Genomic DNA, 15,803 nt, shown 5'->3' on the forward strand with positions numbered 1-15,803 from the left:
TATCATCATATTTGTATTGGTATGAGTTAAGATAATGCTAGCCATTGTATCAAACCAAGCAAAATACAATGGTTCAAGTACAATAGAAGTTTATTCTCTTTTGCATAAGATCGGAAGCAAGTACTCTGGATCACCTAGTGGACAGTTTTCCTCTAAGCAGGGATCCAGGGATCCAGGCCCCTCCACTTTATGGCTCAGTTGTCTAACCTTCGGCGCAAAGCTTCTGTTGTCTTCCGACAGAGACTCTTGATGCAAGGGGAAGGTCTCGGCGGGGTCTGTAGAAGATGCACGTAAGGAGGGTGTGGGCACAGCATCCATCACTTCTGTTTGTTCATACCCTGAAGGCGTGAAGTCAGTTGTATGGGCACCTATGTGACCGTAAGGGAAGTTGGGAAATGCAATCCAGCTGTACTCCCTGGAAGAGGAGGACATTGGTGAACAGCTCGCCAGTCTCAGCCATTTTTTGGCATTTTATTGTAGAGAGACCTAAGTGCACTTGCATTTGGATGTCACGTGGCTTTTATAACTTCTTTTTAAAGAGTTAAATGTTACTTGTAGGGTAATGTCTTTAATTCTGAGCGAGGCTTTCTTGCCAAACCAACTATTTATTTTTGTTCAAAAAGAAGGCAGCTTAAGATCATCCATGGATCCCATAGGAATCTTTTCTCCTTGGCTTTAAACGCTCGTTTCCCTGACTCCACGCTCCATTGAGCATTTTTACAGCTGGGATAACTGCCCACAGTCCCTCTGGAGCTCATCAGGGTTGTTGTCTAATTGGTCCTAGAAACTGCCTTCTCGTATCACGGGCGGCTCCCCTCCATCTCCAGGGGTCTCCACTTCCAGAGCACCGATCCCACGTGGTCCTGGAAAAACACGAGAACTCAAGTTTTAGTAACTGTTGAATATGATCAGTATTACTATATGGATAATCACCAATTTTGCTAAAAAATGTATTTATTGGGTTGGTTTTTGTATTAGACAATGAAGCTATGGTGATATTAAAGTTTCTTAGGATATTTCCTGTTTAAATAAGGGAGAAGATGGGTGTCACAATTGGGTTAGAATATGGCCCCAAATAACAAGTTTCTAGAGTCCAGATGCAGAGGGAAATGGGTATAGATTTTAGAGCCATGTACCTGGGAGCTTTGGACAGGTCACTTGAGCTGTTTGAGCTTCTGTTTCTTCGTCCATTAAGTGCAGTATCTGGGCTCTTTATAAGTATTAGAACAAACAGGCGTCAAATATTCACGTTGCTCATTAGGTAGCACATGTGCCCCAGATAATGGGGGAATTATTCCTAACATGAGGAGAATATGCACATAGGGTTAGGATTTCTGTAGGTGAAGTGCTACCAAGAAGGTGACTTTTCAGTTACCTGACTCAGTGCCAAAATTTGCCGTGTATTTTATTGAAAATATCTTGGACTAAGTGATCTAGACATTTTTTTTGAAATTCCTCAGAGAAAGGTGTGCTTTTCAGATCACTGGTTATTGATAGCTGCAAATAAACTGTAAAGGAAAAGGGATTATGTGTGTGTGTGTGTGTGTGTGTGTGTGTGTGTGTGTTTGGAGTGAGAATGGAGTGGCTGTCACTTGAAAACCATCATAAAACTGTGTTTTTTAACAGACAACAGGACATTTCCTTTGGTGATATATACATGTTAATTAACTACCTCGGTATTTCTGTGGAGGATTATATAGTTTGTTTTATTTTAGGTCCCAGATAAACATTTTCATTTTGAAAAACTACAGCTGTCTTTCAGAGGACAAACTTTTAGTGGTTCTGATATTTAGTATAGAACTATTCTCACTGTGCCAGGTGTCTTTCTTTAAGGTGATGAAATTAGTTGACTCGCTTATTTGTGTGTGTGCCTGCACCCACATACTTTTTCTCTGATTTCAGATATTAGGGGTATTGTATAATATATCAGGCAAGATTTCATTCTGCAAGAGTTAACTACCAGAGAAGGAGTTGCTTTTGTCTCTTACATTATGAGGTTCTCTCTCCATTCATTTTACCTTTTTTTTTTTTTAAACAAAATAGTACTCTTCAGTAAGGAACATAAGGCAGTAATGACCTCAAACAATGCTAGCTTGGAATGTTGTAAGGGTCATATGGTGGAACATAGGATAAGGGAGTTAAAGAAGTTTTCTGTTTTACACAGATTTAATAATGATTCTTGGATATGTGATCTCAGAATTGCAAATACTGGTTATTACCATAACATTTTAAAGGTTAGCTTATAAATAGTAAATGATTTTGTAAAGAACCTACAAGACAAATGAAAAATCAACCTCACTAATGTTGCACAGTATATCACAAAGAGATGCAAAAAGTGGTGTATCTCAAACAATTTAGAAGGAATGAAAACTCTATTGGATGACTCAAAAAGTGGCAGTGTGATGTCAAAATCGTTGATATTGGAGATGCAGATGTAAAGTTTTAATAAATTTGTTTTATGAAAGAGTGAGAAATTGTTTTAAATGACTGTTTTTCTATATGATTTTGAAATTTGTACAAGAAACTACATTAATAAATTGATATAAGCAGACATTTCAGAGTTTCATCAGTATTCATGAGAGTTTTCAAGTCAACCAATGAGTCAAATACTGTAAAGTTCAACGCTTAAGTGTATTCAGTAGAGGGCCAGGCAGCCGGGAATCTCTCTCTGCCACCTTTTCACTGTGTGATCTTGGTGCAAATCGCTTAACTTCTCTGTGTCTTAGTTCCTCTTATCTAAAATAGTCATAATAATAACCTACTTCCTGAGATTCTTGTAAGAACAGGACTGGTGCGCAGGTGATCTTACTGTTGCCTTCTCATAGAAACTGGTGCACAGGTGATAATTACCGTTGCCTTGCACAGCCTTACATTTTGGAATAGATGGTACTTAGATCATACACTTTCTCCTCATACTAAAGGATTCCACTTTTCTGTTTTGAAGTGAAGTTCACACAAGTTTCCTATTCAGTGCTTGCTATGAATGTCCGATAGAAAAGGCTTCTTAAAAGTATTTGCTTGAAAACATCAATCATGTGACTGACAGCCTTTCAGTCAATTTACTAGTTTTGCTTATTTATTTTCCTCAACAGGGGTCCGAGTTGTTCTGTTTGTGTTCCGTTTATCCTTATTTCATAAATGTAGGGATTAAATTTTAGATTGTAATTCATGCAACTGTAGCCAAGGAAGTTTATGATTCATCCATAGGTTACCAACCCTAAGAAACACGTGGGTAGCCTTTCTGCCCTGGGGAGAGGGCTGGGTCACCACCACATTTCAGGAGCTATTTCTAACATATAAAGGTTTATGTTTGGACAGAAAGGTGACATTTTAATGTATACAAACTATATCTTAACATCCAATCCTCTCTGTTACGCCTCGCTCCAAAACATTATTTTAAGGTAGGAAAGTAGCAAGGAACTTTCGGAACAAAGCATGACCGCACTTGCAGCACTCACTCCCCTCCCCGCAAGAGGCGTTTGTTCAAACGGCCGCAGCTTGTGTCCTGGCCAAATACATGCACGACTGTTGTGGAGGCTTTTGCAGTCAAACGTAAAGAGGCTATTCACACAAAAGCACAAATTCCCCAAGGCGCTACCACTTTGCGAGAATTCTCAGCTATGAAAATTTGAATGTTTATAAAAGACGGCAATTGGACCGTAAGCCTACCATGACAATGAGGTTATTTATTTTGCAAACTTTGGTACAGTAGTCTAAGCAGTGAGCTCTTCCATATAAATATATGATTTATTTAAAATGTAAGAGGTAGGGACTTGCCTGCCTGTCCAGTGGTTGAGGCTTCCCCTTCCAATGCAGGGTTCCATCCCTGGTCGGGGAGCTAAGATGCCACATGCCTCGGGGCCGAAAAACCCAAACCTGAAACGGAAGCAGTATTGTAACAAATTCAGTAAAGACTTTAAGAATGGGCCACATCAAAAAATCTTTTAAAAATAAAATATAATATGTAGACTTTGGGGAGAAATATATATAAGTAAAGTACTGTAATGGTGGTGTTAGGTATGAGAGTGTCAAAAATAAGTTAGTTTTTTTTTTCCCCCCCATTGAATTTGGAAACTATCTGACCTAAGACGGAAAAAATGGCAGAGGGAATGGAAAGGGAGAGAGACAGCTGCAGGTGGATTCTACAAGTTATTTCATTTAGTCACTGGACAATGTTATATTCATTTTACAGAGGAAACTAAGGTGCACAGAAGTTAATCAACTTGCTCAGGGTTGCTTGACTTAGCAGGAAGTTGAACAGAAGCTAACCTGATATGTAAAATGAGACATGTCTTTTGAGCCTGCCAGGAAGCTGGGAGAATATTAAGTTTGTACAAATTGCTAATCTTTTGGCAGGTTTCTCCAGTAAATATAAAGCAAATTTTTGTTGAACTGTTCCTTTAAAGCATAGTCATACCAACATTTAAAAATCTCTACATGTATTTTGATGAGAAATATTATTAAATCTATCAGTTTATTAAATTATTATCTCATGACCCTTTGGGGAAAGCTTTGTTTCTTGCTTTTATGTATATTTACAAACAAAAGAAATTGTATACTGTGCAGAAATCTTTCTCTTTGCTTTGTGGAATACTGATGGATGAAGTATTATTTCAAGGATGGGTCCTGGGTCTTGAGCTCATCTTGATGGGATATGAGAGAAGTAAAAATGATTTCTGATGAATAATATCCAGGAGTCCAAATGCTTACTTTTTCTGGTGTTCCTAAAGAAATATTATGGGGTAGAGAAATAAAAGTTGACCCTAGTATAAAGTGATCTTTAAAGTGAGCTACCAAATAATATTCTTGCCTATGCAAGCTGTATGTAGAAATAGGTCAGAGCGTGTTGGAACTCGTCGTAGTAGAAAAGATCAGTTTTAGTAAAAGAAAAGCTGTGTGTGTGTGTGTACACAGAGAGAAAATATGACTTGCTTTTAAAGTACAGCCTTAGTCCTGCCGTGGGTGAAGGAACAGTGTTTGGAGCTGGGTGATGACTGGCCCCCAAGGCCCCTTCTGAGAGCGGCTCAGTCCCTGCTGGCATCCAGACTAGACTCCAGCTGCAGGAGTCCAGAGCTGGGGGACCCTGTGTCCTCCTCGAGTCTGCACGTGGTAGTTTACGGCCGACACCCTTCTGTCTGGTTCTGGGTGCCAGGCTCTCCTCTGAGTGCTTTATACCCAATCATTCAGTCAGTCCTCACGACACAGGTTTTCAGTAAATGATGAATGAATGGAAAATGTAGGAGACTGTATTTTCACTGACACCTCAGGAAAAAATGGGAAATGTGTCCAGGGATATATCAGCTCCCCCCCTCAGAGCCTGAAAATATGAGCGTGGAAAGCGCTCAGAAAACTCCAGGGGTGATCTGGGGAAAACAGCACTCGTTTGGGTAAATTCTTAGTGTTGCATCCTAGCATGAAGCCGGTGTTCAGTCACTAAGCGTGATACTTAATTTACCTTAGGACTGTTGTTACTCAAGGTGAACTGCCAGGGACGATTGGATAGATTGTAACCATTACCCCAAACCTTGTGTGTTCTGTTGTAGCTATTGCTTGAAATAAAAGTGATTCTGGGGTTAGTTGGGAAATTTTTAGTGAGATAAATTTCAGCTGAGGGTGGCAGTGTTTTTTTGTTCTGTTTAGTTTTGAGCTGTTGGGTTTCTCAGCAGTCCTATGACGCTAATGTATCATGGAACATACAACTCTACTATGTTTCCATTACATAACCAGTGATACACCAGCCCTTTCTTGTAGAGCTGGAAAACATAAACTTAAGAAGTTTTTTGGGGGAGAGAAGGAAGGGGAAGAAAGGAAATGCCCTAGTCTCTACTATGTTAGCACCACTTTGAGGAATTTTACCAGTTCAGCAAAGTATTTATTTAGCGGTGTCAGAGGTCTCAAGGCATCCTTACTCACTGAATTTATGTTCAAAACAGAGTTCATTTATTAGCTGGTACTTTTATAAATGCCAATCATTAGATTAATTAATAAATCAAAGGCTATCAAATGCCTGTTCATATATGAGCCTTAAGTCTTCTCTAGTACTTCTTACTTAAAGCTAATTGTTAGAGCACCCCTGTTTCTCCCAAAACAGAAAACAAAACAAGCTATCATTTAATTGATACCCAGATTTTACAAAACTATGATTAATATTTATGCTTACTTTACGCATTTAAGAATCTGATTTAAATACGTATTACCATTGTTGTTTCTTATGTAATTAATAGTGTTTCTGGTGAAACTATGATTCAGTCATTTGCCTGACACTAGTTTATTACAATTGTGGTTCACAAGTGCCCTATTTGTAGGAATATAGATTGCTTGATCCAGGAAAAATGTGAGCGGTAATATATTCATACAATCAAATATGAAAATAAAAGCATTTAAATGACAAAAAGAAAAATATAAGAGATTTCCTTGAATTGTGTTTGTAGTGAATTGCTGTTAAATATTGAATATATTGGCGTTAAGATCAAAATGTATAAAATATATTAATTTCCCCTTTAATTTATTTAATTATTATTTAATTTTATTCAGGTAACTACTGCGTATAGCCCCAGCTTCAAAAAATTTTCTTATTGTTGAGCAGAATTTCTGTTATAAGTGGTGGCTAGAGCCGCAAGATAATTCCCAGCTCCATTTAATCTGAAATCTGATTAAACAGCATAGTGATAGTAATTTAAAAGGGCCCTGGATCGAGCGTAGAAACGCTGGGACAAGTGAGTCTTTTGTCCTTGGCGTGTGGCCCCCTGCTTTGGTATGTTTTGCTCAGACAGTGAGTTGCTGGCTCCCAGCGTTCCGCGTTACCCTTTTGCCCTGAGGTTGAACGCGGTGCCTGTGCCTGTGTTTGCACCCTGACTCCCAGTTCCCGGCTGGTTCCTTTCCCTCTGAAAGAGCTGCTTCCCTTAGGCCTGGGCTCAGGTCTCCAGTCTGTAGAGTGTGAGGCTGGGCCGTACCCGTGCGTTTCAGGCTCTCTTCTCTCGCGGCAGACAAGCTCCACACCCCTCCCGTTCCACGACCGTGGCCGACGTGGCCTGTTGATAGCGTTTATAATCATGGGATTCTCATCCCCATCTATGGGGAAAAATGCGAAGCTTTCTCAAGCATGGCGTCTGTTCTCATACAAAGAGCTATTTAGCTAATACTGAATTTTATATGCATTAACTTTAACATCATTTCATTGTCTGCAAAGAACACAAGTGGTGGTGGGGAGATAAAAAGCCATGTTTAAAAACCTATGTTTGAGGGAGTTCCCTGGCGGTCCAGTGGTTAGGACTCCACGCTTCCACTGCAGGGGACTGGGGTTCGATCCCTGGTCCGGGAGCTTAAGATCCTGCAAGCTGTGCACTGTGGCCAAAAACAAACAAACAATGTTTGACTTATTTTTCTATTGTGCATGACACCTAGTACAATGACTTTTTGGGTAGTAGAATTTACATTTGGAATTGGGGGTGTCTTATTCACCTTGATATTTCCTGTCCCTGACAGAGTGTCTGACATAGCAGATACTTAATAAGTATTTATAAAGTAGAATTGAATTCTTACGAATGAAAGTGTTTCTTCTTTTCGCTTTACACACAGACTTTCTGGTTCTTAGCCTGACAAAGCCACATAATTCCGCTCTTTGTGGGTCTAAGTGAGCGTAGATGAATGAATAGATTGTGCAGTGTCTGTTCACACTACACAATCTGTTTAGAGCTTTAGAGCTCGAAGGCTCCTGTGCTTTCCCCACAGTGCGTTTAGTCAGGAAAGACGACCAGCTGATGGACAGTGTCCTGCGAGACTTGAGTAAATAACTGTCTGGTGAGTAAACATTCATCAGATGGATACATCTTCATTCGACATTTTCAAGTTAATTTTTAAAAATCACACTATGTGGCACATGTCGACCTGAGTCATCTCTAGAAAAGACAATCAATAGAAATCAGTTTATTGTTCTGTAGTTGCATGTATCGACTGATGCCTTTTAAAGTCGCTGAGCTTCTGAGTCTTGGTTCTTCAGTTGCCTTTTGTGGGGAGTGACTGCATTAAACGAAACGTAGCGAAGATGAGGAAGGGTGTTTATCCTGGCTTTGAGCACATTGTTTTAATATCTGATGTGTATCACTCAGCTACAAGTAAAATACAGCTTGGCAAACTTTTGTCTTCAAACTGTTCCTGAGGAAATCCTGCAAATACTTCGCTCTTCTACATTGTGAATCAAATATATAAATTCTCAAATTTGGGGGTTTTCGCCTATCTATTCCTTGCAGGGAAATTGTTATTTTCCCAGTTTTATCTATTTCAGAACATCTTCAGTTATCAGTTAAAAAAACATTCCTAGTGAGATAGACATCGTTCTTGCAATGATTTCACACATTTGAATAAACATCTCACTTCTCTGAGCTTGTCCAACATATGTCTTTTTATCTGTTTATTTAGCATCTGTTTATATGCCCCCTAATAAATTTATGTTTAAATCTTTTCTATGTGTCTCCCATCATGTTAAAAATATTATTTCTATGCAGACTATATTAAATGGTTTTTTTTCTGAAGGGGTATAATTTTACTTTTTAAATTTTTTTAATTTAATTTTTTTTTATTTCTTATGCGATTTAAAGGTTGCTTTCCATTTACAATTATTACAAAATATAGGCTATATTCCCCACATTGTACAATACATCCTTGAGCCTATCTCATACCCAGTAGTTTGTACCTCCCTCTCCTCTATCCCCCACTGGTAACCACTAGTTTACTAGTTGTTCTCTATGTCTGTGTGTCTGCTTCTTTTTTGTTGTATTCACTAGTTTGTTATACTTTTTTAGATTCCACATGTAGGGGATGTCATACTGCATTTGTCCTTCTCTGTCTGACTGATTTCACTTAGCACAATGCCTTCCAAGTCCATCCGTGTGTTAAGTACTATTAAGTGTCATAATCTGTTTATTGAGTCAGGTCTGAATGGTTGTGGGTGTCAGGAGCCTGCATCAGCTCCCCTGTGGGACTTATTCTAAACTGTGAAGTGGCATCTTGGTTTTGGAAGGGGAGGAGGGATGAGGGTCACAGGAGAGAAGGGAATATTGCCAAGGCAAGGTCTTACTTAAGTTTGATTTTAACAGTTAGTCTTTATTCTTTATTCTTCAACAGCCAAATAGGATCAATGTGCCAGCAGGAAAGAAAGATATTATCAGCGTGCAGGGTGTCAGTTAGCATATATTTTGAAATGTCAGGTTTATTATTGGCCAGTAGTGTCTAAGTGTGATGCTACAGATACATGGTGCCCTTTTTGAATTCAAAAGAATTGCTAATAACTTACGAGTGTAAGATTTTAAGGGCAGCGTTTTCCTAGCATCTCATTCACTAACTAGCACACAGTAAGAGGAAGAGGGCTCAGTAAATATTTGTTGACTGGGTGAATGTTTCCTTTTTCAGTGCATTTTCTCTGCTGTATGGGGGGTGATAGGAGCACTTGCTGAGGGAATCTGTTCAATAGACGCAATTTTTATTTGGAGTTTAAACGTGACCAAGTAGTACCTATGTGTCTGTGATAGGTAAATGCTGTTCATAATCTTCTCGACTCCGCGTCCTCCGAGAGCACACTTTCCTGTTTTCTCCGTAGTGCCTGTGTAGTTACTTGTATAACAACAGTACACTGTGTCTGTTCTAAGATGCTCATCTTTTTAACCTTTAAACATCATTTGGGCATACATGAACCTCAAATCTGTTTTCTTATTTGAGCTGTCTCTCGCCACAAAGTTGCATTTTGCTGGCTAACAAATAGTAGGAGACTAATTTGCTCCTTGGTGTATAATTTGAAAGTTGTAGCTCATTGGATTCAGTGCTCACCAGGTTAACCTTAACCGCCAAACCCACCTATTTAAGCATTGAATTTAGTATGATTTAAGGCTCATTGAATGCCCATAAACTTTACAAATTTATTTTGTGATTTTTGGTAAATAGGACAGTATTTATTCATGGTGAATTTAAAAAATGAAGGACCTTTCCTGGCGTGGAGTAGAGTGTAACACAATTTGTAGATGCCTTCTTGGAGTTGTTGGTTCCAGTTGTAACTTAGTTTCTCCTGATCCTTCCCCAGCTTCCTGCAGATTTCACAAAGCTACACCTCACTGACAGTCTCCACCCACAGGTGACTCACGTCTCCTCCAGCCACTCAGGATGTAGCATCACCAGTGATTCTGGAAGCAGCAGTCTTTCTGATATCTACCAGGTAGGAAGGTGTTTTCCTTGTCATTTGCTTCATTTTCATATATTCTGAGGAGTTCTGTGATTGTTCATTGATAGAATCTTAAAGGTAAATATATGTGTGTATATTATATGTGCACACATGGACATAAAATGTTAATGTTTATGCTTCACACAGACATGTAGTATGTTGTATGTTTGTTTTAGGAAGTTGAACTACAGTCTAAATGCATTTGCCTCTGCTGTTACCAGTTACCAGAATTTTAAATGGAGTGGTTACAATGGAAATGTTTCCCCAGACTGTAAATATTTTATTAATTTGACCGTAGGTGTACTAGGTTGATGACCCTTTCTTGAATAAAATTGTAGGGGAAAACTTCAGAATTATGCTTCCATACTAAGCTTTTCTTAATAAAGTCTTGGGTGTGACAAAAGGAAGAGATTATTAAGAGTCGATCACTGAATTATTTTTCTTGCATTATTTTTATTACCTATAGACTTACTTATATGTTTCAAGTAAATTCTTATGATAAAGATGATAGAAAAGAAACTAGAATTATGGAATTTCAAAAATGTTTTAAAAGCAAAATAATTTTAATTGTTAAGAAATAGTTCATTGGCTTAGAAAATTCAAATTTAGGAAAAGTGACTAAAATATGCAAAAAAGGTCCTTTTTTTGTTACAGCTAATATGGGATTTCGGATGGTTTCAAACAAAAAGAATGTAATACTCACTTTACAAAGTATAATTCTTGGCTCCTTAGGAATTGTGATATGAGATGGCCATAAAAGAACCTTTCTCTAACAATATTACAGTGTTTTAGGATCATTGATATATTCAGGCAGTGCTCAGTTTCTATTTTTTAAAAAAATTACTAAAAGTAACTAAACAGAATACCATCAGGGCAAAACATGTCTGTTTAAGTCCTAAATTTAGTACATCTTAGAAAGTTAATTTTCTTTTCAGGAGGCATTGGGTACCCACTTTTCTATAATTCCGAGGTGTTGTGGAGAGCTCACTGGCTAATAAGTGGTAGCCACAAATGCAATTATTTGCAGATTCTTAGCTGACTAAGAACTTTTTTTATTATCTTGCAAAAAGAAACATAATGATCTGGCTCTTTAAAGTAACTTTTCAAGTTTCTACTTTGAGGCATTAAATGTTAACTTGTAATTAAATCTTTAGGAAGTAGTCCCATTTTCAAATGTTAGAGGAGGAAAAGGTGGTGGATCAGGGTAAAATTATACCCCCCCCCTTGCATAATGCCTATTTTTAGAAGTCTATTTTTTTGAACATTTATTCAAGGGTATCCCTTATAATAGAACAATGAACAGTAGAAGTAAAAGTTGTGCTTTAGCTTATGTTAATTGAAACATCATGATAGAGCCTTTGTCTTCTACACTTTGAGATGATCACATGCTTTAAAGATCTGTAGTAGGAACACAGCTTGAGGTTGTAGCAGTTACCCCTGCTGTTCTTCGGGTGTAATTCCAGGCTGAACGGAGCCTCCTAGAAGGTAAATTTATAATAAGAATGAAGTGAGTCGTTTGTATACTTTATGGAGGCGTATTCTGAGGGGAACTTCAGCTTTATGTGGTATTACCTTGGGTAGGTTGGAGAAGGGTGTGAGGAGATTCTGGATGGTACTTTGGCTGCCCCCAGCCCCCATCAGGGTGTCTGAGGATCCAGACCGTGGTGAGAACTCCACCTGCTTCTCTGGGGGTTGGAGTTTGCAGCCTGCAGGCCGGCTTTATCTTGGGGTGTAGTTGGAAAAGAGGACCCCTGCGTATTTTGATTCATTTTAGTTGAGTTTCACAGCTGCTCGTTTCAAACTTGATGACGGGCATGTGGCCTGGTAGGTTTGTATCCTTCCTAAGGAAAAAGCCGTAGATGTAACTGGGGATTTGGTTACTGACTGTAGGACTAACAGTGACTAGAGATCCCCTATTGTCTTTGAATCAGAAATTCTATCAAGGTGAGAGGAAACCTGCCAGATGCGCCCGGTTTGGCGACCAGTCTCGTGTTTGAATCCTCTACTCGCTTCCTGTCGGTCAGGTTGATTCTTGAGCGGCTCCAGTGATGGGCAGCTGTCTCCCATGGCGACCCCTTTCTTGTGCCTCCAGTTCTGACTTGGGAGGAAGCAGTCACGTTGGAGCGAGTATAAATGCTCAGGAGATGGATACAGAGAGGTCGGCACGGGATGCCATGTGCCGGAGAGAAAAAGTTAGAACAATTTTTCTGAGAGGGTTGGAGGAGAGGAGTTCAGGAGCAACGTGGAATCACTGGCTTATTTAAGAAAGGAGACCCCCTCTCTTTTAACAGGGGCATATGATGGTGGATTGGGAGTGGGGAGTTTGGGAGTTGAGGGAGTTTCTGCCTGGTGTCTCTGAGTTCCTTCTTTCAGAGTGAGAGGGTTGGCAGGTGGAGAGTCTCAAGGAGAGACACATTTTGAAATCATAGTTTCGGGCAGCAGGGGAGCAAGTTGACCAGAGCATCGGAGGCTCAGCTGGGTAGGTGCCCTCAAATACAGAGTGATTTCCCTCTGCCCTGGTAAGTAGTCTTCTCCGCAGTGAGCACAAAGAAAGCAAAGATTAGGCTTCCCCCGGGACGGACTCTTCATTCAAGGAGCGTAGTGGAAAGACAGACAGAGCAGCACAGCACGCCAGGCTCCTTGTAACGCGGGGCTTTGTTTTTGCAGGCCTTCTGTCCAGAACGTTCTCTCCTACCTTAATCCTTTTCGGCCTTCATCTTTAAGGACCGCTTTCCCAGAGAGTTCTTCCCTTCTTACCCTTTGAAACGCAGGTCCTTCACGTTGGTCCCTTCCCTGGCTGGTTTTTTAGACTTTAATTGAAGTGATTATCACTTTCTAAGTTATGTCTGTCCCCCAGCATGACTGCTTCAAGAGGCAGGGACTTCCCTGTCTTGTCTTGGTCTTCTCTCTAGAGCCTGGAATAGGGCCAGGAAATCGTAGGCCTTCAGGAAAGACGTGTGGAAGGAATGGGATTGTAGCGTTAGTCTAGGGGGCAGAAGCTGGCTTGTGAGAGCCAGGCGCGAAGCTCAGAGAGCCTGGGAGACTGCGGATCACGCTGGTTTTGCAAAAGGGCTGCCTTGGAAGGCAGTGAAAGCACGCTGAAAAGTAGGAGGTTACTGGTGACAGAAAGCAGAACGCCTAAGTTGGTGACATGAGACAATGCAGTTTCCAGTCACGGTAAGGTCCTGGTTAAATGGTGTGATTATCAGAGCAGTGACTTAGGTGGACTGAAAATAACTGTAGGAAAATAGGCAGATTGATGGGACAGAGAGTTCAAGCAAAACGGAATTCACGTGTAAGGATGTAATATGTAGTAGCGGAAACCTCAGATCAGTGAAGTGATGGATTACTCAATAAATGGTCTTTGGGGGAGGGGGGCCCACTTTAACGACCATAGTTTATATCATAATTAACATTAAATTCCAGGTAAACTAAAGAGTTAGCAAACTCTTTTTTTTTTCTTTTTTGAAAAGTATTTATTTATTTATTTACTTACTTACTTAACTTACTTACTTACGGCTGCTCCACAGGGCATGTGGGATCTTAGTTCCCCAACCAGGGATCGAACCTGATCCCACAGCGGTGAAAGTGCTGAGTCCTAACCACTGGACCACCAGGGGATTCCCAAGAGTTAGCAAACTCTTCATGGTATAATGAATGACCAAAACTTTTAATAATTAAAAGAGCAATTGAGACAAAGATTTAAAGTCAGACTTTTAACTCACTTACGCAAATTAATAAGAAAAATACTTCACTCATAGCATAACAATATTCAAAGGACAAGAGTAGGTAATTTGCAGAAGAGAACATGCACGTGTCTATACCTTAAATAAATATTTAAGACATAAGTAATTGAGTATATGAGGATTTAAATATGAAACTATTTTTCCTATCAAATTAGCACAGACTTTCTTACTTATAATAAATATTTATAGATAGACATCCTTACACCTGTTAGGATTGTAGCTTTTGGAAAGAAACCTAACAGTTTACATTAAAAGCTTTAAAGAATTGTTCTTCTCTTTTAGGTAAATCCTATATTGAACTGAAAAAAAAAATTCCTAGTGTAAAATTAAGAACAGCATAAATCATGATACACAAACTGGACTTAATGCAAGCATTATACTTATTTCCAAATATGTTTTCATACTTTCTGCATATATATGGCTTTGTCTGCAGTGCCTACTCACTTTGTTGTCCCAGTTAAATTAGCATCAGCATTAGCCTTCAACATAAATTTCTAGCCTAAATTTATATCAGGGTCTGACTCAGGTGCTATTTGGGTTACATACGTATGTTTGAAATTCTGCACAAAGTTTGTTTCAAGATTACTTATTAAGCAACCCTCCTAAACATGGGGATATGTGTGGGTGTGGGATATTTAATAAGCAAAAAGTTTTTTCATAAATGATTTTAAAGTACTTAATGATAAACGTGTAGTAGTTACATTGTTTTTTTTTTAAATTAACACTTCACTAGCGCTTTATGGCATTTAATATTTCCTCAGTTTCTTCATTTACTTGATATCCTTAAAAATGCCAAATAAACTGGTTTTAAGAACTGTATTCATAATAACAAACTATATTGAGTCCCTTTTTATTTAAATAAATCATAGAGCTTTCAGCATTGATCTGAGAATATTAATAGTTTTTTTGAGAATATTACTATTTAGCAGTAATGTTCACCTAAATTTATGTTATGTTACATATGTGGAAGGTAAATTAATTTAGGACAGGAGTTATTTGCCTAAATGACATTTTTCTATACCTTTTATTTATTTATTTTTTATTGAAGTACAGTTAACTTACAATATTGTGTTAGTTTCAAGTGTACAGCAAAGTGATTCAGTTATATATGTATATTCTTTTTCAGGTTCTTTTCCATTATAGGTTATTACAAAATACTGAGTATAGTTCCCTGTGCTATACAGTAGGTCCTTGTTATCTATTTTATATATAATAATGTGTGTATGTTAATCCCTAATTACCCACATACCTTTTAAATATAAAGTGTGTGCATATCTTTATTTAGAATGAAAAGGTTTAAAGACTAGCATTATCTCAGTAATATTGTACTTTGGAGGAAGCTAGAAAATAGCAAGTGTTTTATGTTTATATACAAATGTAAATTTTATGTTTTATGACTTAGCAAAGCAAAACACATTTTATTACTTTATTATATTTTAACTATTTTCTTTATGAAGACAGTCTGTTTGGAAAACTGGGTGAAGTATTATAGTGCAAAGTATTTAGTAGTTTGTGTTGGTTGGACCTGATTTTGAGTCCTGGCACAATTACTAGGTTTTGTTTTGTTTTGAACAATTTATTTAGTTTCCCTTCGTGTTTTCTCATCTGGAAAATAGTGGTAATAATCCTAATTTGCTGAATTGATGTGAAGATTATTATGTACTAAAAGCATCAAATGTAGTGCTAGATACACAGTAGTCATTCAATATAAGATCACTGTTTTTATAATTATCGTGTGAGCCATTTAGCCAGAACTTAATGGGTGCAGTTAGCCTGAGGGAAATTTTTACAGTGTGTAAGGGGTTGGGATATTTAACAGAGTGTTGGGGTTTTTTTTTGGCAAATTC

At 38.5% G+C, this 15,803-nt stretch overlaps 1 protein-coding gene across 20 annotated transcripts in view; it reads left to right on the forward strand.

Moving 5' to 3' along the window:
• Window positions 1-15,803, forward strand: part of RAPGEF2 (Rap guanine nucleotide exchange factor 2) — a 251,541-nt gene that overhangs the window by 186,032 nt on the left and 49,706 nt on the right. For all 20 annotated transcript variants that reach the window (XM_082391303.1, XM_082391287.1, XM_082391286.1 and 17 more), the window contains one exon: window positions 10,073-10,204. In XM_082391303.1, the coding sequence (XP_082247429.1) occupies window positions 10,073-10,204 (132 nt within the window). The remainder of the gene's footprint in view (window positions 1-10,072; window positions 10,205-15,803) is intronic.

This window comes from Balaenoptera borealis (assembly GCF_965194805.1).
Source record: "Balaenoptera borealis genome assembly, chromosome: 4".
NCBI lineage: Eukaryota > Metazoa > Chordata > Mammalia > Artiodactyla > Balaenopteridae > Balaenoptera > Balaenoptera borealis.